We start from the raw sequence: 27,758 nt of genomic DNA, 5'->3' as shown, positions 1-27,758 counted from the left end.
CCCCCTGGAATAACCCCTGGAGAGAGTGGATATTACCCCTGGACAGAGGAGGCTAACTACCCCCTGGAATAACCCCTGGAGAGAGTGGATATTACCCCTGGACAGAGGAGACTACCTACCCCCTGGAATAACCCCTGGAGAGAGTGGATATTACCCCTGGAGAGAGTGGATATTACCCCTGGAGAGAGTGGATATTACCCCTGGAGAGAGAAGGCTAACTGCCCCCCTGGAATTACTCATAGACTGGAAAACTACCCCTGAAATTACCCCTGGGGAGAGAGAGAACACCATATAATTACCCTCTGGCATTGCCCCTGGAGAGAGGAGACTAACTACCCCCTGGAATTACTTATAGACTGGAAAATTACCCCTGAGAGAGAGAACATCATATAACTACCCCCTGGCATTGCCCCTGAAAAGAGGAGGCTAACTGCCCCTGGAAGTACCCCTGGAGAAAGTAGATATTATATAACTACCCCTGGAATTACCCCTGGAGAAAGTAGATATTATATAACTACCCCTGGAATTACCCCTGGAGAGAGTAGATATTATATAACTACCCCTGGAGAAAGTAGATATTATATAACTACCCCTGGAATTACCCCTGGAGAGAGTAGATATTATATAATTACCCCTGGAGAGAGTTGCTGTAACTACCCATTGGAAAGAGTGGGCACTTTTTAATTACACCGGAGATATTGTTGGCTACCTAGCTGCCCCCTGGACTAGCCCTGGGGCATGCCTTGCTGCTAGTTGCTGAGGAAGCTCCATGCACTTTGGGGGTGCTGCTCCAGGTGCCCCAGAAATGAGCTACAAGATGTCCAGCTTCCTGTATATTGGGGACATTGTGTCTCTATACGCCGAGGGCTCGGTCAATGGATTCATCAGCACCCTGGGGTAAGAAATCTCACTATCTGCCCCTAGGGGGTATCAGACTGCTCAGTAAACAAGGAAATCACCAAAACCACCCAAACAGGCCTTCCCCATCTGTGTCCTCCAGCTGCTTCCCCAAACTGTCATGTTACCTATCTGCCCCCCCCCCCAGACTGTCCTGTTACCCATCTGCCCCCCCAACAGTCCTGTTACCTATTTGCCCCCACAACAGTCCTGTTACCTATCTCCACCCTCAGACCCTCCCAGAGTGTGCTGTTACATATCTGCCCCCACAGACCCTCCCCCATAGTGTGCTATTACCTAGCTGCCCCCACAGACCCTCCCCCATAGTGTGCTATTACCTAGCTGCCCCCACAGACCCTCCCCCATAGTGTGCTATTACCCATCTCCCCCTCAGACCTTCCCCCCAGAGTGTGCTGTTATCTATCTGCCCCCACAGACCTTCCCCCCAGAGTGTGCTGTTATCTATCTGCCCCCACAGACCCTCCCCCATAGTGTGCTATTACCTATCTCCCCCTCAGACCCTCCCAGAGTGTGCTGTTACCTATCTGCCCCCACAGACCCTCCCATAGTGTGCTGTTACCTATCTCCCCCTCAGACCCTCCCAGAGTGTGCTGTTACATATCTGCCCCCACAGACCCTCCCCCATAGTGTGAAATTACCTAGCTGCCCCCACAGACCCTCCCCCATAGTGTGCTATTACCTAGCTGCCCCCACAGACCCTCCCCCATAGTGTGCTATTACCTATCTGCCCCCACAGACCCTCCCCCATAGTGTGCTATTACCTATCTGCCCCACAGACCCTCCCCCATAGTGTGCTATTACCTATCTCCCCCTCAGACCCTCCCAGAGTGTGCTGTTACATATCTGCCCCCACAGACCCTCCCCCATAGTGTGATATTACCTATCTGCCCCCACAGACCCTCCCCCATAGTGTGCTATTACCTATCTCCCCCTCAGACCCTCCCAGAGTGTGCTGTTACCTATCTGCCCCACAGACCTTCCCCCCAGAGTGTGCTGTTATCTATCTACCCCCACAGACCCTCCACCAGAGTGTGCTGTTACCTATCTGCCCCTCAAACCCCCCCCCCCAGAGTGTGCTGTTACCTATCTGCCCCCACAGACCCCCCCATAGTGTGCTATTACCTATCTCCACCCTCAAATCCCACCAGAGTGTGCTGTTACCTATCTGCCCCCACAGACCCTCCAAGAGTGTGCTGTTACCTATCTGCCCCCAAAGACCTGCTGGCACTCCACTCTAACATTAGACATACATGGTCAGGTTGCCAACTCATATTTGGGGAAATGAGACTCTCCTTTAGATATGATGGTATAGCTGGCCTTTTCTATGATGGTATACATGGCACTTATTTATGATGGTATACCTGGCACTGGTTTATTATGGTATACCTGGCACTGGTTTCTGATGGTATACCTGGCACTGGTTTATGATGGTATACCTGGCACTGGTTTATGATGGTATACATTCATTATTTTGGATTTGTGCTGACATGCTGGGCTGTATTATTCTGCAATAATTAGCCTGGCTTCATTCTTGCCTGACAGGACAGTGGTGCTTGTTTTAACCCCTTATCTGCCGCCTGAGCATCGCACATTTATATATTGTGTTAATGTTATAACATTCCTCTGTGATATCTATATTATTACATGGCTCTGTGACATGAGTTAATGTTCATTGTTACTTCAACTCTGGAACAGTTAACACAAAAAATCTAAAGTGAGCCTCAGCACTAATGCCCCAACGCAGTATTTACATATATATTATGTTTCTAAAATATCTAACACGTAGAAATTGGGATTTATTATTAATTAGGAAAATAAACAAAATCTCCAATTCTTCTATATAAACTTTGCAAATTTCCGTGTATCCTTCCTGGTTAAATATTGTGACGTTGTTATTAAAGAAGTTTTGTGCGCTACAGAATATGTTGGCGCTTTATCAATCAAAATGTGAAGAGTGGCTCAGAACCGCAGTGTCTAGCAGAGCCACGGATTGCAGGCCAAGGGTTGCATTTATTTACAGTCCGAAGGCCAAGCGGCAGCCGTGACTGACTGCTAAAATGAAAATGGTTACGGATATATTGTTAAAATGCCAATCACAGGAATTCTCAAGGTCCGGAGCCTTTTAATTAGCTACATTAACTAATTAATGTCCTTGATTACAGGAAATGATTCCCCTCCTTTAGCACATGAATGCTACATACTGCAGGAAGGACTCTGCATGTATTGCCTGTATACATCCAAGAAAACATGGATTGGAGTCAGTGATTGCCATCGAATTGTTGTAGACTGCCAAGGTTTCGTTAATCCTAATTTTAGGCCAAAATAGCAGATTTGCCAAATTCTTCCAATATGATTATTTTTGCCCAATATTAGGAAACCCTTGGTCAGTTTGTGACAATGCCCAGCTTAGCAGCTGTAAACCAGTTGTTTTGCCCTAATTTACAGCACCAGGCCGGCTAGATTGAGCTGTGTGGCCGCTATCCGGATGAGAGTTTATGACTGGCTTGTGACGTGTTCGTGAAATTGCCTGATTCTTAGAGTTTTAGCAGATTTTAATCAGAATGAAAGTGCGTTGCCGGAATTCAAATTTCAGCAGATTTCAATCAGCCTCGTACTTTAACGCTGTGACATTTTAGGGCTGTTTATTCCATTTTTCTGTGGCATTTAAATATCAGATGTCACATCATTTCACTTGTGCAGTCAGTGGTTGCTGTAATCTTCCTATCCTCCCCTAAAATCTGCACCTTCCGCCTCTCTCGCAACTCGAGCGCTCTCTGGGGGATCTCGATAAGACATTGCAATATTTCTAAAACAGGGCATATCTTTCGACTAAGTAAAGAAATAATAAATAATGCTAACAAATAGTGTCAAAAAATACAAATTATTTACAAATCTGGGCTGTCCAAGACGTTCTCCATTGTACGGAAAGTGTAGTGGACGGGTTCGCCGAGCAATATGTGAACCTGGAAGTACAGAAATTAGAACAGACAGGCTGGGGGATATGTGTGTATCTCTAGCCTGGCACTGAAAGGGTTTCAGAATTGATGTGACTTTGCGGTATGTGCCTGCAACTCAAACAGTTAAATCAGGCCTCACAGTGTTTCCTGCATTGGTTGACGCAGGTAATTAATGTTGGTCTATTGTTCAGTATATTACTAAATTCAAACCCATACGTAACGCACCGTGCGTTTACTGTAAAATACAACCTCACTAAACGGTGAATTGGGGTAAATTAGCAAACTACTTGCAAAGTGGTCTCCAAAATAATCACATTAAAAATAGTCCCCCTAAACTATCACATTTTAGGGTAAACGGGCTGAACAGGCGATACAAGATCCACATACTATCATTCATTTTAGTTTTCTAATCCATTTATCGGGGGCCTAAGATTTGGGTTTTCCTTTCCAGTTCTCCTGGCAGAGCGAGTGAGGCCCAATGTTAAGTAACTCATCCATTTACATACACGCCGCTATAAATATGTCTTTGTTTAGCGTAGTGTCTATTTTTGCATAGACAGCTAGAATGCAAATTAGATTTGTTCTGCTCATAAAATTGAGGGTTTTTTAAAATTTGTGTAAAAATGATTGATGTGCTCAGCACAAACATTTAGCAGTATTATCGCACTGTGGAATGTGTTGTTAAATTGTAAATAATAACTAATTTGAATTCCTGCAGGGCTTATCAGATCGCTGTGTGCTTGTGGTTCCTATATATTACAGACACATGTTGGTGGGATAGAGTCGAACAATTGGGACTGTCTCTCCGATTTTGAGACTATTGCCACTAAGAAGAAATAATGGTGGGAGTAATACCCATCTCAAAACCCTGAATAACTGATTCCGTGCCTGCACCATATGAATGCTACATACAGCCACAGCAGTAGCATTCATATTCTGCATGTAAGAACACAGTGATATGGGAGCTCTGCTTCTTGGTGTATATAGGGCGTCAGATCTTCCAAATAAACGTTAAAAAGTGGCTAATTCTCATAAAACCATAAATATTTAATTCCCTGCGCGGTTCTGTTTTTACATCATATTAGATCAATTTAGCATATTGTTCAAGAAATATTCTCCTATACAAAGCTCGAGGTATCTGGGCAATCCCATTTATGGTAAATGCTAGTGATGTACAGAAGGCAAACAAAGTAACCAATAGTAAACCGTCCCTAGTGGGGTGTATTAAATGTAAAGTAACTGCGTCACTAATTAACAATAATAAAAAGCCCTACAAAGTCATGTTATTACTGTTCTATGCTCGCTTAGTCGCTCCCCACTTACGGAAATTCATTCACCTGTGCTTAAATAGATATAGTCACCAGAACCACTACAGCTTGATATAGCCTGTCCCTGCAGGCTCAGCAATGGAAACGCTGCCTTTTCAGAGAAAAGGTAACGTGTACGTCGCTGACTAGTAAAGCATCAAGGTGCAGTCACTCAGACAGTGTTCATCGTCTCCACGCTCTCCACGTTCCCCATAGAAACGCATTAGGAGATGCGGATTAGCACAGCACAGCGTTTTGTCATGCATGCGCGGTAGCCTCCCAGTGATTTCCTATAGAAAAGCACTGGATTTGCTGAGATGGTTCCCGTGACCAGCTGCGGGGAGACCAACGTGGCGATGGTGAAAAGTCAAGTAAAAATACCTTTTAAACTCCATCCTGAGTGGGTTCGATAACCTAAATAAATACTCCTGCATCCTTTAAGGGGCACAATGGAGGCTGGAGTTGACCTTTTATACAGTAAATGCATTATAAACTCCTAGGTATGTAAAGAATGAGTTACTAACTAAAAAGATATTCCTCTTTGAAGTTCCTGTATTTGCTGTAAATCCCAGACCTTGCAGCATCTGCTGGAAGCTGTGTTTAGACTAGGAAGATACTTGGCTATGGGAGTGCTAGGCCCATGCACAGCAAGGATTTGTGGGAGTTATAGTTTAATTGTCTGTAGAATTAAATGTACCATAAACCCCTGGTGTATAACATTTAAATGAAGTCAAATGGAAACACGGACGGCTTAAGGGGAGGGCTGGAATGGGTGGGCTTCTGAATAATTCCATTTAATTGCACCTTTTGACAGATGTTAGAAAGGATTCAATTCCCCTCTGGCACTGAAAAGGTTAAGGGTTAATTTTGGTTCCGCCCTGTATCTACTTGGAAAAGGGGTCAAACTGTGGCCTGAGGGGGCTTCAGGATGAGGTCTGCCTGCCATAAATAAGCAATGTTATTTGAGGAGCTACTTGCTAAGGGGGCATTTTAAAGATTCAATCTTTGCACCATCACAACTTTACATGATTGCAGTGCCCGGGGGCTGTGATTAAACCAATACGAGTCTAGGTATGTCTGTTATTTGTCTTTAATGGAGAGGGATTAAGATGGGAACTGTTAAGGTGGGTATCTCTTTTATTTTAAGCTGTTTTTGCATTATTTCTTAAAACTATATATATAACAAATCTATTGACTGTAAAAGTTATAGACACAGAGATTGGCTTAGAAATGCAGCGATTTGAGGAATCAGACAGCTATAACCCACTCCCCCCAAGCTGTCAATCAGACAGTTGGAACGCTCTGCTCTGGCCACAAGATATTAACTTTGCCCAAGTTGTTACTAATGACTTGGACTGAGTTGTGGACCACAGCTCTGGCAATCACTCACAACCCAATTCACAAAGCCATGAACCGGCTATCTATAACCGCACAGTATACACGGCATTGCATCCTATGAAAGGACTGGAAGTGCTATTGGCGAATAAACTGCTAATCTCCTAGACCCCTGCCGGACAGGGAATAGACCTGTCGTGAAATTGGTTTTATAGCCCAGGAGGCAGCAAATCCTATGTAAGTTCTCAGAGAAGACAGATATTTTATATAGCGTAGAATGTTCTTATACGGAGGCTTTGTCAGGACCGGCGGGTTGCTTTAAACTCTAACCTTTTGGCATTTATTCACCGCGAATCATGGAGACCTGCAGCTTTTACTTCAAAATAGACACAAATGATCCAACTCAGATGTTTCCAACTCAGATCTTGTCCCATACAGCATTGTGCAATTCCTGATCCTCATTCCTTAGTGAATAAACTCCAGATACCAAAGAAAGGGAGTCCTTGCCAACTATGTGTACATCGCTGATAATGTCACCAAGATTTATACAGTTATAGATATTGTCGCCTGCGCAGTACTCCTGCTGCCTTACAGGCACAGAGCTGGACAACCATAGCGGCAACAAAGATGTAGAGAGAACTTCAATCAAGTATATTCACCTTTCCTGCTCCCCTGCCAGACAGGGTATTTGTAAAAAGTGCCACGATACCAGCAACCTTAAACACAAACTGGAATCCTCAATAGATAGATAGATAGATAGATAGATAGATGGAGAAACGAGGGATGGAGGAAAGTGGGATGGGGGGAAGGAGGGATGGAGGGATGGAGGGATGGAGGGATGGAGGAAGGAGGGATGGAGGAAGGAGGAAAGAGGGATGGGGAAAGAGGGATGGAGGAAGGAGGGATGGGGAAGGAGGGATTGAGGAAGGAGGGATGAGGGGAGAGTTGGATCAGTTCAGATAAAACACACAATATGCTTTTTTGGGATTTACAGTCTAGAAGCAGAATTCAAAACTGAGAATTCAAAGTGAATTTTAAATTTAAGGCCAGAGCAGTCGAACTGGAAGCATAGCTAAATGAGAAAATATTTCTAGTTCTGCTATTTTGCCTTTCCATTTGAAATTCACTTTGAATCCTCACTTTAGTGGATAACCCTGACGAGCTGTATATACAGGAAGACTGGGTAATAAAACGCTTCCACACTAAGGCAGGGACGCATGGAGGGAGACACCTGGAATTTCTGTGTTACCATGTTTTAAATATCTATCACCCTTCTTTCCATAGGATAAGGTCAACGTCCAGACCCCTCCCAGTAGTACAGTGTTAGAAAGAGTTATGACAATCTCAGGGAGGTGTGTGTTTCAGTATCCGAGATATTTATTTATATAGCGCCAACATGTTGTGCAGTGCAGTACTTTGGGTTCAGAAATCCTTTTACAGCCTGTTTTCAGGTAGACCCGCAGGTTGGGATTGTTTTATAATATTGATTTATTGTGTTTGAACGATAAGATTCTTCTCTGTAGAAATTCCACTGGAATTTTGTCTGTCGTCAGAAGAGAATTTCATCGCTCCAAACGGCAACAAGAAATAAAGGGTTAATCCCCAGAGAACTGACAATCCGACCGATGGATGTCAAAAAGGGGGAGTGGGAAAGCTAGGTAGCTGATTAACTCGAGCATTTCAATAAATCTGAATAAAAAAATAATAAAATGGTATATTAAAACAACACTCCAAACACAATAACCACCACAGCCTCCTGGAGAGTCGGAAGCTTCAGCCCTCCTGAAGTTGGTGGCCTGCCCTATTGGGCCTCAGTTATTTCAATGATTTGTCATACCTTAGCACATAGTTAGCCTTATCATGGGAGAGCACACTGTAGTGGTTATGGTGCTTAGTGTTTATTTGAGATATTAAAAACATTTTATGACATTGTTCCTTTAATAATTTGCCCCCAAAGAGAACTGTCTGCAACACTTTGCTAGATTTGCCCTGCTGTATGCAGAATTTAAATGCTGAATTCAATAAATCAATGAGTTATGTTATATATGTACAGGAGGTTATGATGGGTCTGCAAGGCCAGGCTTTATATTCCACCCATAGAAGCCTATTCCTCCGGCGGTTAGTACGGAGCCCATTTTTACTCTCACGGGGCAATTCTCATCTGGCCAGACAGGATTCCAGTGGTTTCCTGTATTTTATTATTTTTTTTCTCTTATTATGTGAAATGCAAAGTATACTAGTTACCAGGAAGCGTGTTGTATTTAAACAGTGCTACAAATATTAACCATTTCCTGTTAGTGTCACCTGCGCGCAAAAGGGTAGACGGGCAGGAAATACACTTGTTCATCGAGTGCTCAGCATATAGAACTCTGACTGGTAAGAGGTTAGAGGGACACTGTAGGCACTACAACTATTTCATCTAATTGAAGTGGTTATAGTGCCTGGAGTCACCTGGCGCTGTCCCTCCATTCAGTGTTAAACCATTCCATCTCATTGAAGTGGTTATAGTGCCTGGAGTCCCCTGGCGCTGTCCCTCCATTCAGTGTTAAACCATTTAATCTCATTGAAGTGGTTATAGTGCCTGGAGTCCCCTGGCGCTGTCCCTCCATTCAGTGTTAAACCATTTAATCTCATTGAAGTGGTTATAGTCCCTGTAGTCCCCTGGCGCTGTCCCTCCCTTCAGTGGTAACCCATTCCATCTCATTGAAGTGGTTATAGTCCCTGTAGTCCCCTGGCGCTGTCCCTCCATTCAGTGTCAAACCATTTAATCTCATTGAAGTGGTTATAGTCCCTGTAGTCCCCTGGCGCTGTCCCTCGATTCAGTGTTACATCATTTTCGAACAGTTTATCACTGAATGTGGATCCCTGGCTTCTCAAAGCCCTGCCCCCACTGGAGGTGTGGCTAAGGCAGAGATTACACACTTGCTTCCAGCCAAACCAATTTATACAAGCAGTTGGCGCTATGATAGGCTGGAAGCAGTCAGCTGACACTCTCAGCCAATCAGAGCCACCCACTTAGCAGAGGGGACAGGTTGCTGGGGACTCCAGTTTAGTATTAAAACATTAAATACGGTTTTAATGCTGAATGGAATGACAGCGCCAGGGGATCCCAGAAACTATAACCACTTAAATTATATGATGCACTTATGGTTGTGGTCATTTTGTGCAGTTTTATAACCGGGCCGGAGGTGGTAGAATATTGATTCACGCTATTAGTACACTAAGGGTTAAATTGATTAGATACAAAACCCAGTGAATTTGAAATGAGGAACACACAACAAGCGTGGCTTTCTACAGTTTCCATCAATCTATGGGCCTCATGTGGCTATGAACGTTTATTTTAAATATAACTTTTTTTAATAGACATAAAAGTTTAAAAAATGTTGTTTTGCCGTGGCAGGCTCCTTGCAGCGAATATTGATCAGACGAGGACGTGCTAGTTATGACTATAGATCTGGAGACTTAAAAAAATAATAATATATACATATTAGCCTAAATAACAGGAAGAATTGTCCAGTTCAAGCTATTTTTTTTAAATTCTTTATTTTGTGTTGTGCAGGTGGGTACAAGATATGAACAAACGCCACAACAGCGTGAGACAATATTGACATACGTTAGGCAGTGGCATGAGAGTTTACACATTTTTATAATTTTAACTAGCTTGAACACTTATATTGTTAAAGTAGAAGTATATAAAACAAGTGAGAACACTTAATGGTTAACAGTGTACATTAGAGATTACGTGACATAGCAGGTTACACTTTTCAATATTAAACTAGATAATGCTTATGATCGACAAAGATTATATCAAAAAGAGAGGAGGATGCTATCTGGTCAGGTCTGACTGTCATTTAAGACATGAGTTGAGTAATTAAGCAATACAACTCTTAAGGCAAAAAAAAAGAAACGAAAAAGAATACTGAATACAGTAAAATAATTTTAAAGCATTGTAGGCCTACGGATTCATCAGTCGTATAGTGTATTGGATTTGAATCAATTATAATTATAGTCACCAGTCGTCTAGTTTTACACAATTGAGATGCAAGTTGTCTATACGGTTAATGGTAACATCATTCCATTTTACAGGCAGTTAATGTTTTATTCCTAGCTAAACCTAAATGATAAGAGGGAGGCAGTGTGTGACTTCCGCTAATTCAGACAGTCCCCTTCACCAAACTATAGTGGGACACCAAACTGGGTCTTGGGATTGAAAGGTACGCTGTAAACTGCCGCTGGTAGGTTAAACACACCAGTGAGTTTAGTTTTATGTAATTCCAATACAACAAAATTTAAGATTAATTGTAGGAGACTTGGACACCTATGGAACACTAGGGAAAATCCCAAACAGAGTTTAACTAAAATTACAATGCAGAGCATTTCCCATGCTATACGTGGAACTTTATGTTAGGTTTAACGTTTAGTTTTTAAGGTGAGCTTCTCACCGCTACTTGCAAACACAAAGCAAACACAAAGCAGAGGTGTATAATCGAAAGTCAAGACTCATCGAAGTCATCGAAGTGTGACTGAACATGCTTCTCAAAGGTTCAAAGGTCTGTTGGTCTCAGTCTGGAGGAGGTTGCTCACCACACCTAGGGTCCACTGTCCAGTGACTTCCGACGTGAGTTTCGAACTGAACTTGCGAAAGAAAAAAAAAAAAAAAATTAGGAGGAAAAAACCATAGCGTAGAAAGAGCATTTCTGCTGTATAGCGTTTCTTGGATCAAAGCATAAACCAGCTTGCTCCTATCCAGAAAAGCTGGGGTTGTCCCGGTCCACGTGGGAAAAGACATTGAAAACATCCCTTTTGTCGGGTTTCCCTTCAGGCCATACCCAGCAGAAGTAAGCACTTTATGTGGGATGTTCTGTCTCTGCCAGAGTGTCGTGGGAGGTCGGCTGTGGTGGAGGGTTCGGCAACAGTGGAGGGGCGCCGGCCTCGGAAAAAAGTATCCTTATCAAATCAATGTTGTCGCATATGATCGGCATACCAAAGTAGCTGCTGGGCAGTCGTCCCTTCGGTTTAACCAGTCAATATAATCTTAAGTGGTGATCGCTGCGTAGGAATTCGGCGTGGAGCCGTGAGGTACGAATGGGGTGACCCTCGCCGGGTCCCAGGTGTGTGTTGGGGAGGCGTTGTTGGGTGGCCCCACTTGGGAGATAGGATCTTGCGTCAGGCCCAGAGTACGCAGTATAGCTGGGGCCTCCTGGATGTCTTGGACAGTATGTGTGTTGGTCCCCTCCATGACTATCAGAGTTCGGGAGGACCGCCATCGGTAGATAATCTTATGCTGTTACAGTATGGAGGTGAGAGGGCGTAGCGACCTCCGCCAGGCGAGGGTGCCGTTGGATAGGTCTGGGAAGAAGGCCAGGTCCATGGTCTCATAGCGGAAAGGGGTTTTGCCCCGTAGTGCCGAGAGGACCGCCGCTTTGTCCCTGCCGCTGCGGAAGGTGACTATTACATCCCTGGTGCTGGTGGCCGGGGCCTTCAGCGGTTTGGGGACCCTAAAAATCTCCTCTGGGGTGATTTGTTTGTCCCGTCTGTGCGGCATTATTGCTGCTAGTAAACCCCCCATAACTTTCGGCAGCTCAGCGTCCGGTATCTCCTCACGGACCCCCCTAACCTTCAAGTTATTCCTACGCCTGGAATCCTCTTGAGCTGCTAGGCGGCGTTCTTGTTGCAGGTTCTGCAATTGTAGGGTTTGCACGGTATTTTGCAGTGTGGCAATGTCCTGGGCTTGGGATTATGAGGTTCCCTCCAATTTCGTGATGCGGCCTGTCAGGCCTTTCAGGTCCGCACGTATCGCCATTACATCCTCATGGATGTGTTTTTGTAGGTCCGCCAACATAGCCTGTAGGGCTGCTGTGGTTACCGGCTCTGAGCCCCCTCCTGTGCCACTTTGTTTTGTCTTCCGTATCGGGGCGGTAGCCGGCTGGTCCTCCTCCTCCATGTCTTCAGACAAGTCTTCGGAGAAGTCAGAGCAGCCGCCATGCAGTGCCGCCATGTTGGCTACGCTGGCGCCTCGTGCATGGCTCCACATCTCTCCGATTGTGAGCCCCGAAGCAGGCTTGTTTGGTGTCGGCTTTTTCCCTCTTCGCCCCATTCTGTGTTGAGGTACGCTGCGGTTGGTTTAAGGGGGTGGTAGGGTGGGAAAATAGTATTTTTCTCGGTTGTTGCCTCGGAGTGACCCGTTAGTGCGACCGTTCTCTCCGGCGTTCAGGCTCCGCCCCTCAAGCTATTTTTTCAGCCTAAAATCTGCAATTCTCTTGTCAGTTCCAGACATTTCCCAATGATAACCCAGAAATATTCAAAAAAATTCTCAATGTGAATCTATGATTTCATTGGGATGCGACAGATTAACCATAAGGCGATCCTAGGTGGCTACCCGTACATGTCCCAATTCACCATCCATATGTGAAGAATAATGGGCAGACTGGTAACCCACCCAGGACTCTGTGGGATCTTAATCCTGCTCTGGGCTTCACAAATTATCTACATAAGGGCGGCCTTGACACGTGTACTACAACTCACACAATCCTCAGGCAGCCTGACTTTATTACCTATTACAGACTACAAGCCCTGGGTGTTTGCAGCCTGGACTGTATAAAGTTTAAAGATGTCCAAAAAGGGATTCCACAAGCATTGCTCATCGTATACATTAATTCTTGGGGTCTATTCAGATCTTTTCTGAAAACCTATAGAGCTGTCGTGTTACACTCCCTGTTATGTAGTTAGATAGTTGTCAGGGGGTCTGTATCGGCTGAATGTTTTATGGAGAAGCCCCTTAAGAGAGACATTAATTGTGAAATGTGTTTACGTGGAGGATTTAGCCTGGTTTATTATATGTGGGACACATTAACACGGCCAGTAAGGTTCTCTCTCCTCGGTGCTGTGTCTTTCTGTGCTGGAATATATATTATTTATTTATTTATTTATTATTGCTATTTATAAAGCGCACACAGATTCCGCAGCGCTGTACAATTAGTGGAGAAACGTACAATATACACATACAAATACAAGAGGTAGGAGAGCCCTGCCCGTAAGCTGATATCTAGCCATTGGAGCTCTTTTATACAAAGTGCTTGGCTAGATGGCCCGTGAGCTTACAATCTAAAGGAAACCATGGGGATTTGAGACAAGAGGTAGCAAGGGAAGTTTGGAGGTGATGGCTGAAAGAGTTAACAGAGAGAAGCTATTGGTAAGATGTTAGGGGAGTGAAGAGGTAATTGGGTGAGAATCTCAAACAGCTGGAGGAGCATGCTATATCTTTAAGGGGAGCCAGGATGGGCGGGAAGTGGGGAGCCAGGGTGGGCGGGAGGAGGGGAGGGTGGGTGGGAAGTGGGGAGCCAGGGTGGGCGGGAGGAGGGGAGGGTGGGTGGGAAGTGGGGAGAAAAAAAATGCAGTCTTCACTGAGTTGATTGTGAAGTGAGGCCTGAGGAATAGGGATAGAACAGTCATATGAAGGTATTTACGATTGGGGAGGGGAAAAGGAGAGTGTGAGGGGGGGGAGGGGAAAAGGAGAGTGTGAGGGGGGGGAGGGGAAAAGGAGAGTGTGAGGGGGGGAGGGGAAAAGGAGAGTGTGGGGGGGGGAGGGGAAAAGGAGAGTGTGAGGGGGGGGGAGGGGAAAAGGAGAGTGTGAGGGGGGGGGGGGGGGGAGCGGGCAGAGTAGGCATGTGTTATAAACTATTGAAAAGTTTAGCAACCAAATTCTATCACCCAAAATATTAATAACTGTCTACATGAAATATTGGTCAGAATCATTAAATGGCAGTGGTACACACTGCATGCACATAACATTACAGAGGCAAACTACAGGTATAAATTGTAACAACTCTATAGTAACACATGAGAATATTGTAGCAATCCAGTAATACGGGAGGTGGAGTATCTTCCAAGCTTCAGTCAGTACCTGAGAGTGATGGGTGTTTCTGCAGGATGGTAAATGCAGTCTTCACTGAGTTGATTGTGAAGTGAGGCCTGAGAGTGATGGGTGTTTCTGCAGGATGGTAAATGCAGTCTTCACTGAGTTGATTGTGAAGTGAGGCCTGAGAGTGATGGGTGTTTCTGCAGGATGGTAAATGCAGTCTTCACTGAGTTGATTGTGAAGTGAGGCCTGAGAGTGATGGGTGTTTCTGCAGGATGGTAAATGCAGTCTTCACTGAGTTGATTGTGAAGATTGTTAAATATATATATACAAGGGGTGTATTTACTAAACACTGAATTGGAGTAAATTATAACTGCATTGCAACATTTGATCTAAAATAACAGATTTTTCAAAGTCTCCAACTTAGCTATAATCAACGTTTGGCTATTTTACAAGATTTGGAAATTGGGTTTCACCAACCATTCTGTGTTTCATGAATAACCCCCTGGATATCACTAAGAGTGGGGGCAATTCTGCCTTACTGGAGGGTTCCCATATTGGGTTACGTGCAACTATAGTCTGGTCTACTACCACGCATCTGGTCTAGTACCACGGCTATGGTAATTTTGGTATAGTACCATGCGCCTGGTAATTTTGGGTACAGCACCACACCGGTAATTTTGGGTATAGTACCACGTGTCTGGTAATTTGGGGTATAGTACCACGCATCTGGTAATTTTGGGTATAGTACCACGCATCTGGTAATTTTGGGTATAGTACCACGTGTCTGGTAATTTTGGGCATAGCACCACGGCTATGGTAATTTTGGGTATAGTACCACGTGTCTGGTAATTTTGTGCATAGCACCACGGCTATAGTAATTTTGGTATAGTACCATGCGCCTGGTAATTTTGGGTACAGCACCACACCGGTAATTTTGGGTATAGTACCACGTGTCTGGTAATTTGGGGTATAGTACCACGCATCTGGTAATTTTGGGTATAGTACCACGCATCTGGTAATTTTGGGTATAGTACCACGCATCTGGTAATTTTGGGTATAGTACCACGCGTCTGGTAATTTTGGGCATAGCACCACGGCTATGGTAATTTTGGGTATAGTACCACGTGTCTGGTAATTTGGGGTATAGTACCACATGTCTGGTAATTTTGTGCATAGCACCACGGCTATAGTAATTTTGGGTATAGTACCACACGTCCGGTAATGTCGGACATAGCATTATGTTTGTGGTAATTATAGGTATGGCAGCACATCTGTGGTAATTTGGGGTATAATTCTACTCTTTGGTAATTATGAATTTGATGCCATATCTTGGGCATAGCAATCATCTCTAATTACTGTTGACATGGCACCATGTCTCGGGCACCAGTTATAGTGTGAATGGCATGAAGGACACAGATACAGGCAGTTTTAATTTTGGCGTCAAATTTCAATTTAGTTCGAGTCATAGTCTTTTGACTAAATAGCCATTTTATTTTTAGTCTTATTTTAGTAATCTGAATTGTTTTAGTTTTAGTTGACTAAATCTCCAGTATATTTTAATCGACACAACTAAAATTTTATGGGTTTAGTTAAAGCCTCTATCTGAATCTTTTGCCCAGTTCCACATCCTCTCTGTCTTTCCCTGTGTCCTCCCAGCCCCTGTAGGTGTCTCTCTCTCTCAAGCCCTGGTCTGTCTCTTTTGCCCCTTCCCCAGCCCCTCTGTGTCTCTTTGTGTCCTCCCAGACCCTCTAGGTGTCTCTCTCACAAACCCTGGTCTGTCTCTTCTGCCCCTTCCCAGCCTCTCTGTGTCTCTCTGTGTCCTCCCTGCCCCTCTAGGTGTCTCTCTCACAAACCCTGGTCTGTCTCTTCTGCCTCTTCCCAGCCTCTCTGTGTCTCCCTGTGTCCTCCCTGCCCCTCTAGGTGTCTCTCTCACAAACCCTGGTCTGTCTCTTCTGCCTCTTCCCAGCCTCTCTGTGTCTCTCTGTGTCCTCCCTGCCCCTCTAGGTGTCTCTCTCACAAACCCTGGTCTGTCTCTTTTGCCCCTTCCCAGCCCCTCTGTGTCTCTCTGTGTCCTCCCTGCCCCTCTAGGTGTCTCTCTCACAAGCCCAGGTCTGTCTATTTTGCCCCTTCCCCAGCCCCTCTGTGTCTCTTTGTGTTCTACCAACCCCTCTAAGTGTCTCTCTCACAAACCCTGGTCTGTCTCTTCTGCCCCTTCCCAGCCTCTCTGTGTCTCTCTGTGTCTTCCCTGCCCCTCTAGGTGTCTCTCTCACAAACCCTGGTCTGTCTCTTTTGCCCCTTCCCAGCCCCTCTGTGTCTCCCTGTGTCCTCCCTGCCCCTCTAGGTGTCTCTCTCACAAACCCTGGTCTGTCTCTTCTGCCCCTTCCCAGCCTCTCTGTGTCTCTCTGTGTCCTCCCTGCCCCTCTAGGTGTCTCTCTCACAAACCCTGGTCTGTCTCTTTTGCCCTTTCCCAGCCCCTCTGTGTCTCCCTGTGTCCTCCCTGCCCCTCTAGGTGTCTCTCTCACAAGCCCAGGTCTGTCTATTTAGCCCCTCTGTGTCTCTTTGTGTTCTACCAACCCCTCTAGGTGTCTCTCTCCCAAGCACTGGTCTGTCTCTTTTGCCCCTTCCCTAGCCCCTCTGTGCAGTGTTAAGTTTGATGGCAAATTACATTTAGTTGTAGTCATAGTCTTTTGACTAAAAAGCCATTTTAGTTTTAGTCGTATCTTAGTCATCTGAATGGTTTTAGTTTTAGTCAAGTCTTAGTCGACAAAATTAGCACTGCATGGAGGCACCTGCCCCGCGCATACACTGCATGTTTAATATAAGCACACGCTGTGTTTAGATCCAGCAGCTCATTAATGCAATAATATTATTTTGATCTTGTTGGGTAAACAGAAATTTGGCTGATTTTACTCAAAGTTTTGTTCACATAACATCTGTTTCCTAATAAATGAATAAATATAAACATCCTGGACCGGGAGCAGGTGTCTGGAAACGCTTTTCTTTACTGCGCAGGTTTCTGTTGAGACGCAGATATAATAATTCATTATTTATTGAATAACCCCTTAGTACCCTGGTTTGTGGGGTTTGTTCATTCGGCCAGATATTGGGGAACCGGCTAAGTCTGCTCAGCGCAGCGTTACCGTATTTACAACCCATGACTGTGATTGGCCGTCCCGAGCTGTACGATTCAATCTCAGACATGTGTGCAGATTTGCAGAGATCATACACTGGTTCTCGACTTCTTGCTTTCTCCCTGCGCCCAAAATACAACGCCCATAACAAAAACATTCTGTAACTTGTGCGATTGTTTATTGTTACAGATTGAGAATAAAAAAAACATCACAAACAGCCTTCACCAGCTAGACGGAGGAGAGACATACTTTATTTTTGTTGCTTTGTTATTGAAGGACACTTCTTTTAAATTATTATTTAAAAAAACATATATATAACTTTTTATGTGGCTAAGCGGCCATATTGGATAAGACGCTATTGTTATCTGACCAACTGCTGCTGTGATTGGTCTGTGTGAACTAGGGATCGAACGATTATCCACTTTTATTAGAGCCGATATATATTGCATTTTTCGAATAATCGGAATCGGTCTTCAAAGTTACCGAAATTGCCGATAGCAGTGTTAATTTTGACGGCAAATTTCAATTTAGTTTTAGTCATAGTCCTTTGACTAAAAAGCCATTTTAGTTTTAGTCGTATTTTAATCATCTGAATTGTTTTAGTTTTAGCCTATCTTCAGTCAACTAAATCTGCCTAAAATTGTTAGTCGACGGAATTAACACTGCCCGATAACATGCAGTGCTTTTTCACAGCACACCGTCTGCTGCACCCAGCTGCCAGCCAATGAGGTGCCACGTTGCGCGACCTCATGAAACCCCTCCCTGCTCTGAGCAGAGCACCCGCGTTTTAGGGTGCAGCTCGAGTCAGGAAGATGAGTTTGGGGACATGTGGCCGGCCACCTTTTTAAAATAATGCTGTATATATATATAAATGAACTAATTTTGCTGAAATCATGTGATGTAATTTGATGACAGTTGGCGAATTGCAGAGGTTTCATAGAAACATAGACATAGAATGTGACGGCAGAGGCGAATTAGGCTGACGTTACACGGGGTAATGTCCATGGAACAGACATATATCAGGGATGAGTATTACCCTGTCTGTAGGTTATAGTATCTTCCTTTCAGAAGGAAACCTGTTGTGAAACAGGAAGTGGGGAGTGCATTTAGAAATTGCTTCCCATTGATAAAAATATCTTCAAAATCAGGAGTTTGAGTTGGACAAGACAAGAGCATGATAAGATAAATACGGAGTGCGAGTTTGAGACAGTTCAGCCGATTTCTTTTTAATATAATTTTTGCAATCAATGTTTCCTCTCTCTTGCGACATGAACATGTTTCCCAGCATGCACCGGAATCCCTCTTCCTGATTGGCTGCTTCCCGCATTTAAATCTTCTGAAATGTTGCCCAACTGGTGCAGGACTCAGTAAATAGGAGCATGCATTTCAGTAACCACAAGACCCTGGCATTAGAAACCAGTGAAAGCTAAACGTTTTTCAAAGTGTGGTGCGAGATAAAGCAAAAATGTGATATAATTTTTGTATTTTTTTCTTGCTTTTCATTATCTATTATTATTATTATTAGATTTTCACATTCCGTCATTTTACTGCTTGTGCTAATGTGTTATGTTTATTGTTGCACAGCGTAGAAATTAATTATTTTCCTGTATGAAATTGACGTGGTTTTTTTTTTTACCAATTTCTGAATAAAATGCAGCAGAGGAGATATTTCATGTGTTTATTTGCAATAAGCCCATATATTACATAAATAACATACGTTACACTGGGTACGTTGCCCAGGCCACACAGCGCTAGATCTTTGTTTAAACAAGTTTTAAGATAACATGACAAATTGTAATCATATCAGCTCTCTGCCTGAGGTCACGTGGGTCTCAGACATGCAGCGTATTGCAGAATTTCAAAACACAGCTTACAGCGCACACAGCCCAGCCCTGGCGCAAGTCCTGACTGCTCAGAACTCTGCCCGACTCCGATACAAAGCCAAAACTTTCCATTTATTAATAGGACCCGGCACCCCTTTTACTTATATGGATAGATTTAATGTATTTCTTTATGTTAATTCGTAAATTGCATTATTTGCTTGAAATCTGCAAGTTCTACTGGAATCAGGAACTTTTACTTTAAGCTTTTCATCCAGTCTTGGATGGTGGCAACAATGTAAAGAATACATTTTAAAGCAAAAGAGGTGTATGTGTGCCTGTCTGTGAGTACGTATCTATGTGTGTCTGTGAGTATGTATCTATGTGTGCCTGTCTGTGAGTACGTATCTATGTGTGTCTGTGAGTATGTATCTGTGTGTGTCTGTGAGTATGTATCTATGTGTGTCTGTGAGTATGTATCTATGTGTGTCTGTGAGTATGTTTCTGTGTGTGTCTGTGAGTATGTATCTATGTGTGTCTGTGAGTATGTATCTGTGTGTTTCTGTGAGTATGTATCTGTGTGTTTCTGTGAGTATGTATCTGTGTTTGTGAGTATGTATCTGTGTGCCTGTCTTAGCGTATTTGTCTGTGAGTATGTATCTGTGTGTGTGTCTGTGAGTATGTATCTGTGTGTGTCTGTGAGTATGTATCTGTGTATTTCTGAGAGTATGTATCTGTGCCTGTCTTAGAGTATTTGTCTGTGAGTATGTATCTGTGTGTGTGCCTGTCTTAGAGTATGTATCTATGTGTGCCTGTGAGTATGTATCTGCGTGTGTATATCAGTGTGTGTCTGGGATTATGTATCTGTGTGTGTGTCTGGGATTATGTATCTGTGTGTGTGTCTGGGATTATGTATCTCTGTGTGTGTCTGTTAGTATGTATCTGTGTGTGTCTGTGAGTATGTATCTGTGTGTGTCTGTGAGTACGTATCTATGTGTGTCTGTGAGTATGTATCTGTGTGTGTCTGTGAGTATGTATCTATGTGTGTCTGTGAGTATGTATCTATGTGTGTCTGTGAGTATGTTTCTGTGTGTGTCTGTGAGTATGTATCTATGTGTGTCTGTGAGTATGTATCTATGTGTGTCTGTGAGTATGTATCTATGTGTGTCTGTGAGTATGTATCTATGTGTCTGTGAGTATGTATCTGTGTGTGTCTGTGAGTACGTATCTATGTGTGTCTGTAAGTATGTATCTGTGTGTGTCTGTGAGTATGTATCTATGTGTGTCTGTGAGTATGTATCTATGTGTGTCTGTGAGTATGTATCTATGTGTGTCTGTGAGTATGTATCTGTGTGTGTCTGTGAGTATGTATCTATGTGTGTCTGTGAGTATGTATCTATGTGTGTCTGTGAGTATGTTTCTGTGTGTGTCTGTGAGTATGTATCTATGTGTGTCTGTGAGTATGTATCTATGTGTGTCTGTGAGTATGTATCTATGTGTGTCTGTGAGTATGTATCTATGTGTGCCTGTCTTAGAGTATGTATCTATGTGTGTCTGTGAGTATGTATCTATGTGTGTCTGTTAGTATGTATCTGTGTGCCTGTCTTAGAGTATGTATCTATGTGTGTCTGTGAGTATGTATCTATGTGTGCCTGTCTTAGAGCATGTATCTATGTGTGTCTGTGAGTATGTATCTGTGTGTGTCTGTGAGTATGTATCTATGTGTGTCTGTGAGTATGTATCTGTGTGTCTGAGTATGTATCTATGTGTGTCTGTGAGTATGTATCTGTGTGTGTGTGTCTGTGAGTATGTATCTATGTGTGTCTGTGAGTATGTATCTGTGTGTGTGTGTCTGTGAGTATGTATCTATGTGTGTCTGTGTCAGGATCGGGACAGGGATCCAACACGCAGAGTACAAACAGGTGGTAGGTACGTATACCGGACCTTAGAATGGCTGGACTTAACGTAAGGAGTAAGTAGAGAATGGTCTAGGAACAAGCCGAGGTCGAGGGAACGAGAGGACAGGTAAGCGAGAGACAAGCCGAGTCAAAGGGTAACAGAGATAAACAGGGTAGTACAAACAAGCCGGGTCAGAACCAAAGAGACAACTAGAATACAAGAGCACTGAGTGACTAGACAGGCTAGAACCACGACAGGGCAATGAGCAGATGCCGAAAGCCTTACTTTATACCTTGATTCTAGAGGGTAATCACGCCCCCGACGAGTCCTGATTAGTGCTCGGGACTTGACTGACAGGTCGACCCGGGTTGGCGTCATGACGTTGACTACTGAGCGTCGCGTCATATAAGGAAGTGGAGTGGAACCGCGAGGAACGGAAGAAACAACCCCTCTGGGAGGATAAACGTCTAAGTCTCTCACCTCCTCTGAGGTAGAGACTACAGGTACCTTGACAGTACCCCCCCTCTCAGAAACGCCCACCGGGCGGAAGGAACCGGGACGAGATGGAAAACGGGAGTGAAAAGCCCTGCGGAGGCGAGGAGCATGTACATCCTCCTGAGGTACCCAAGTCCTCTCCTCAGGACCATATCCCTTCCAGTCAATAAGATATTGTAACTTCCCCCGGGAGATTCGAGAATCGATGATGGAGTTGATTTCATACTCCTCCTGACCCTCAACCTGAACAGAGCGAGGAGAGGATATAGTGGAGGAAAATCTGTTACAGACTGGCGGTTTCAGTAAAGAAACATGAAAGGAGTTAGGAATGCGTAAGGCAGCTGGAAGGGCTAGGCGATACGCAACTGGGTTAATTCGAGTCAGAACCCTGTAAGGGCCAATGTAACGAGGAGCGAATTTCATAGAAGGAACCTTCAAACGAATGTTTCTAGTACTCAACCATACCCTATCACCTGGAACAAAAACCGGAGCCGCCCTTCTGTGCTTATCAGCGTGTTTCTTGAACAACATGGAATTATGTAGGAGAATTTGTCGAGTCTGATCCCACAACTTCCTCAAATTGGCAACATGAACATCAACCGATGGTACCCCTTGGGAAGGAGAAACCGAGGGAAGAATGGAAGGATGAAAGCCATAATTCATGAAGAAGGGACTGGAACGAGTAGAATCACAAACGAGATTATTGTGTGCAAACTCCGCCCAAGGAATCAAGTGCCCATAACGGGTATTGAACGCCGTCATCCACTCGTGTCCCTGCTGAATTCTCACCAAGTTATACGCCCCTCTGAGATCTAACTTGGTGAAAATCTTGGAGCCTTTTAGACGATCAAAGAGCTCGGTAATCAAAGGAATTGGGTAGGCATTTCTAATGGTTATTTTGTTCAAACCTCGATAATCAATGCAAGGTCTTAGTGTACCATCCTTCTTTTTAACAAAAAAAAACCCAGCCCCGGCAGGAGAGGAGGATCTCCTAATGAATCCTTTTTCAAGGTTCTCACGAATATACTCCTCTAAGACTAAGTTCTCTTTAGTGGACAAAGGATATACATTACCCCTGGGGGGCATAGTACCAGGTAGTAGATTAATCTTACAATCAAAAGACCTGTGTGTAGGTAAAGTATCAGCATTCTTTTTGTCAAATACTGCCTTTAAATCCAGGTACAGGGGCGGTATTTGTACCTCTGTAGAGTAGGTAGAATTAATCGGTGTGTTAACTGCGCAAAGCGGTGACACTGTCCGTAAGCACCTGTCCTGACAACCCTGACCCCATGAGATTATCTCCCCTAATTCCCAATCAATAATAGGGTTATGTTTTTTTAACCAAGGGTACCCCAGGACTATGGGAACAGAAGGAGAAGAAATAAGCAATAAAGATATGTCTTCCTCGTGTAAGATACCAACAGTTAATTTAACGGGTATGGTTTCACGGAAAATAACAGGCTCAACTAAAGGTCTACCATCTATGGCCTCAACGGCCAAGGGTGTCTCCCTTAACTGGGATGGGATAGCGTGTTTGGTAACAAAAACTTGGTCGATAAAGCTCTCAGCAGCTCCGGAATCTATCAATGCCATAGTTTCTAGTACTCCCTTCTCCCAAGTTAAAGAAACGGGTAGCAGAAGCCTGTGATCTTTATAATTAAGATTAGAGGACAAAATAGAAACACCCAAGGCCTGTCCTCTAGAGAAACTTAGGTGCGAGCGTTTCCCGAGCGATTAGGACAATTTAGGCGTAAATGACCTCTGACTCCACAGTACATACACAACCCCTCCCTTCTCCTGTATTGTCTCTCCTCTTCTGAGAGGCGAGTATTGCCTATCTGCATAGGTTCTGGAAAAAGTGAGGTTGTGGATTCAGAACTTTGAAATGAAGGAGCTAGTTTAAAGGAAGGTCTACGGTTTCTCTCTCGAGTGTTCTGCCTCTCTCTTAAACGTTCGTCAATGCGAGAAATAAAAGAAATTAAATCCTCCAAATTTTCAGGAAGCTCTCTAGTAGCAACCTCGTCAAGGATTATGTCTGATAACCCGTTTAAAAATACATCTATATAAGCCTGTTCATTCCACTTAACCTCTGCCGCCAAGGACCTGAACTCTAGTGCATAATCCACAAGTGTTCGGTTTTCTTGTCTAAGGCGCAACAGTAATCTAGCTGCATTGACCTTTCTACCTGGAGGGTCAAAAGTTCTTCTGAAAGCAGCTACAAAGGCATTATAATTATATACTAACGGATTATCATTTTCCCACAATGGATTGGCCCATCTCAAAGCTTTCTCAACAAGTAATGTGATAATAAATCCAACCTTCGCCCTATCTGTAGGATAGGAGCGGGGTTGTAATTCGAAATGGATACCTATTTGGTTTAAGAAACCACGACACTTCTCTGGAGAACCACCATAACGTACAGGTGGAGTGATACGGGAAGAAGCACCTACAGTGGCTACCTCTAGACCTGAACTCACAGGAGAGATAGAAGTATTACGCATCTCCTCTGGTTGATTACCAGAACGAGATAGTAACGCCTGTAGTGCTAGAGCCATCTGGTCCATTCTGTGATCCATGGCGTCGAACCTAGAGTCAGAAGGACCAACCTGAGTGTTTGTACCTGCAGGATCCATTGGCCCTGTCGTAATGTCAGGATCGGGACAGGGATCCAACACGCAGAGTACAAACAGGTGGTAGGTACGTATACCGGACCTTAGAATGGCCGGACTTAACGTAAGAAGTAAGTAGAGAATGGTCTAGGAACAAGCCGAGGTCGAGGGAACGAGAGGACAGGTAAGCGAGAGACAAGCCGAGTCAAAGGGTAACAGAGATAAACAGGGTAGTACAAACAAGCCGGGTCAGAACCAAAGAGACAACTAGAATACAAGAGCACTGAGTGACTAGACAGGCTAGAACCACGACAGGGCAATGAGCAGATGCCGAAAGCCTTACTTTATACCTTGATTCTAGAGGGTAATCACGCCACCGACGAGTCCTGATTAGTGCTCGGGACTTGACTGACAGGTCGACCCGGGTTGGCGTCATGACGTCGACTACTGAGCGTCGCGTCATATAAGGAAGTGGATCCCTCGCGGTCGGCTTGTAAATGGCCGAGAGAACCGCGAGGAACGGAAGAAACAACCCCTCTGGGAGGATAAACGTCTAAGTCTCTCACCTCCTCTGAGGTAGAGACTACAGGTACCCTGACAGTCTGTGAGTATGTATCTATGTGTGCCTGTCTTAGAGTATGTATCTATGTGTGTCTGTGAGTATGTATCTATGTGTGTCTGTTAGTATGTATCTGTGTGCCTGTCTTAGAGTATGTATCTATGTGTGTCTGTGAGTATGTATCTGTGTGTGTGCGTCTGTGAGTATGTATCTTTGTGTGTCTGAGAGTATGTATCTGTGTGTGTCTGTGAGTATGTATCTGTGTGTGCCTCTTAGAGTATGTATCTGTGTGTGTCTGTGAGTATGTTTCTGTGTGTGTGTGTCTGTGAGTATGTATCTGTGTGTGCCTCTTAGAGTATGTATCTGTGTGTGTCTGTGAGTATGTTTCTGTGTGTGTCTGTTAGTATGTATCTGTGTGCCTGTCTTAGAGTATGTATCTATGTGTGTCTGTGAGTATGTATCTGTGTGTGTGCGTCTGTGAGTATGTATCTTTGTGTGTCTGAGAGTATGTATCTGTGTGTGTGTGTCTGTGAGTATGTATCTGTGTGTGCCTCTTAGAGTATGTATCTGTGTGTGTCTGTGAGTATGTTTCTGTGTGTGTGTGTCTGTGAGTATGTATCTGTGTGTGCCTCTTAGAGTATGTATCTGTGTGTGTCTGTGAGTATGTTTCTGTGTGTGTCTGTGAGTATCTGTGTGTGCCTCTTAGAGTATGTATCTGTGTGTGTCTGTGAGTATGTATCTGTGTGTTTCTGTGAGTATGTATCTGTGTGTGTCTGTGAGTATGTATCTGTGAGTATGAATCTATGTGTGTGTCTGGGAGTATGTATCTGTGTTTGTCTGAAAATATGTATTTGTGGTTGTGCCTACCTTAGAGTATGTATCTGTGTTTGTCTGAAAGTATGTATGTGTGTGTATGTCTGTTTGTATACGTATGTGTCTGATAGTATATATTTATTTGTGTGAGTGTATGTCTGTCTGTGTGTCTGGGATTCTGTATCCGTGTGTGTGTCTGAGAGTATGTATCCTTCTGTGTCTGGCAGTATGTATCTGTGTGTTTGTCTGGGAATATGTATCTGTGTGTTTTGTAGTATGTATCAGTGTGTGTGTGTGTGTGGGCGTATGTATCCATATGTGTGCCTGGGAGTATGTATCTGTGTGTGTGTCTGGGAGTATGTATCTGTGTATGCTTCAGAGGATTTGTATTTGTGTATGTTTTGGAGGGTATGTATCGGTCTGGGATTATGTATCCGTGTGTGTGTGTGTATTGGTCTAGGACTATGTATCCATGTATGTGTGTGTCTGGGACTATTTATCTGTGTGTGTCTGGGGGGGGGGTGTAGCATTGATTATGTGTGTCTGGGACAATTTATCTGTGCTTGTTTCTGTGTATGTGTGTGTCTAAGAGTTTTTATCTGCGTTTGTTTCTGTGTATATGTTTGTCTGGGAGTATGTAGCTGTGTGTGTGTCTGGGACTATGTAACTGTGCCTGTGTGTCTGGGAGTATGTATCCGTGTGTTTCTGTGTATGTGTGTGTCTGGGAGTATTTATCTGTGTGTGTTTCTGTGTATGTGTGTGTCTGGGAGTATGTAGCTTTGTGTGTTTCTGTGTATGTGTGTGTCTGGGAGTATGTAGCTGTGTGTGTGTATCTGGGACTATGTAACTGTGCGTGTGTGTCTGGGAGTATTTGTCTATGTGTGTTTCTGACTGTATGTGTGTGTCTGGGAGTATTTCTCTGTGTGTGTTTCTGACTGTGTATATGTGTGTCTGGGAGTATTTGTCTATGTGTGTTTCTGACTGTTTATGTGTGTGTCTGGGAGTATTTCTCTGTGTGTGTTTCTGACTGTGTGTATGTGTGTCTGGGAGTATTTGTCTATGTGTGTTTCTGACTGTTTATGTGTGTGTCTGGGAGTATTTCTCTGTGTGTGTTTCTGACTGTGTATATGTGTGTCTGGGAGTATTTGTCTATGTGTGTTTCTGACTGTTTATGTGTGTGTCTGGGAGTATTTGTCTATGTGTGTTTCTGACTGTTTGTGTGTGTCTGGGAGTATTTCTCTGTGTGTGTTTCTGACTGTTTATGTGTGTGTCTGGGAGTATTTGTCTATGTGTGTTTCTGACTGTTTGTGTGTGTCTGGGAGTATGTAGCTTTGTGTGTTTCTGTGTATGTGTGTGTCTGGGAGTATGTAGCTGTGTGTGTGTATCTGGGACTATGTAACTGTGCGTGTGTGTCTGGGAGTGTTTGTCTATGTGTGTTTCTGACTGTATGTGTGTGTCTGGGAGTATTTCTCTGTGTGTGTTTCTGACTGTGTATATGTGTGTCTGGGAGTATTTGTCTATGTGTGTTTCTGACTGTTTATGTGTGTGTCTGGGAGTATTTCTCTGTGTGTGTTTCTGACTGTGTGTATGTGTGTCTGGGAGTATTTGTCTATGTGTGTTTCTGACTGTTTATGTGTGTGTCTGGGAGTATTTCTCTGTGTGTGTTTCTGACTGTGTATATGTGTGTCTGGGAGTATTTGTCTATGTGTGTTTCTGACTGTTTATGTGTGTGTCTGGGAGTATTTGTCTATGTGTGTTTCTGACTGTTTGTGTGTGTCTGGGAGTATTTCTCTGTGTGTGTTTCTGACTGTTTATGTGTGTGTCTGGGAGTATTTGTCTATGTGTGTTTCTGACTGTTTGTGTGTGTCTGGGAGTATTTCTCTGTGTGTGTTTCTGACTGTGTATATGTGTGTCTGGGAGTATTTCTCTGTGTGTGTTTCAGACTGTTTATGTGTGTGTCTGGGAGTATTTGTCTATGTGTGTTTCTGACTGTTTGTGTGTGTCTGGGAGTATTTCTCTGTGTGTGTTTCTGACTGTGTATATGTGTGTCTGGG

The 27,758-nt window shown here is 43.9% G+C and overlaps 1 protein-coding gene across 1 annotated transcript in view; it reads left to right on the top strand.

Annotated features, from left to right (window-relative positions):
* Positions 1-633: 633 nt before the first annotated feature.
* Positions 634-27,758, top strand: part of ITPR2 (inositol 1,4,5-trisphosphate receptor type 2) — a 327,302-nt gene continuing 300,177 nt past the window's right edge. The window contains exon 1 of the mRNA XM_063446689.1: positions 634-897. Coding sequence (XP_063302759.1) covers positions 770-897 — 128 coding nt within the window. The 5' untranslated portion in view covers positions 634-769. The remainder of the gene's footprint in view (positions 898-27,758) is intronic.

This window comes from Pelobates fuscus, chromosome 3 (assembly GCF_036172605.1).
Source record: "Pelobates fuscus isolate aPelFus1 chromosome 3, aPelFus1.pri, whole genome shotgun sequence".
Classification (NCBI taxonomy): Eukaryota; Metazoa; Chordata; class Amphibia; order Anura; family Pelobatidae; genus Pelobates; species Pelobates fuscus.
This window is presented reverse-complemented; position numbering and strand designations above follow the sequence as displayed.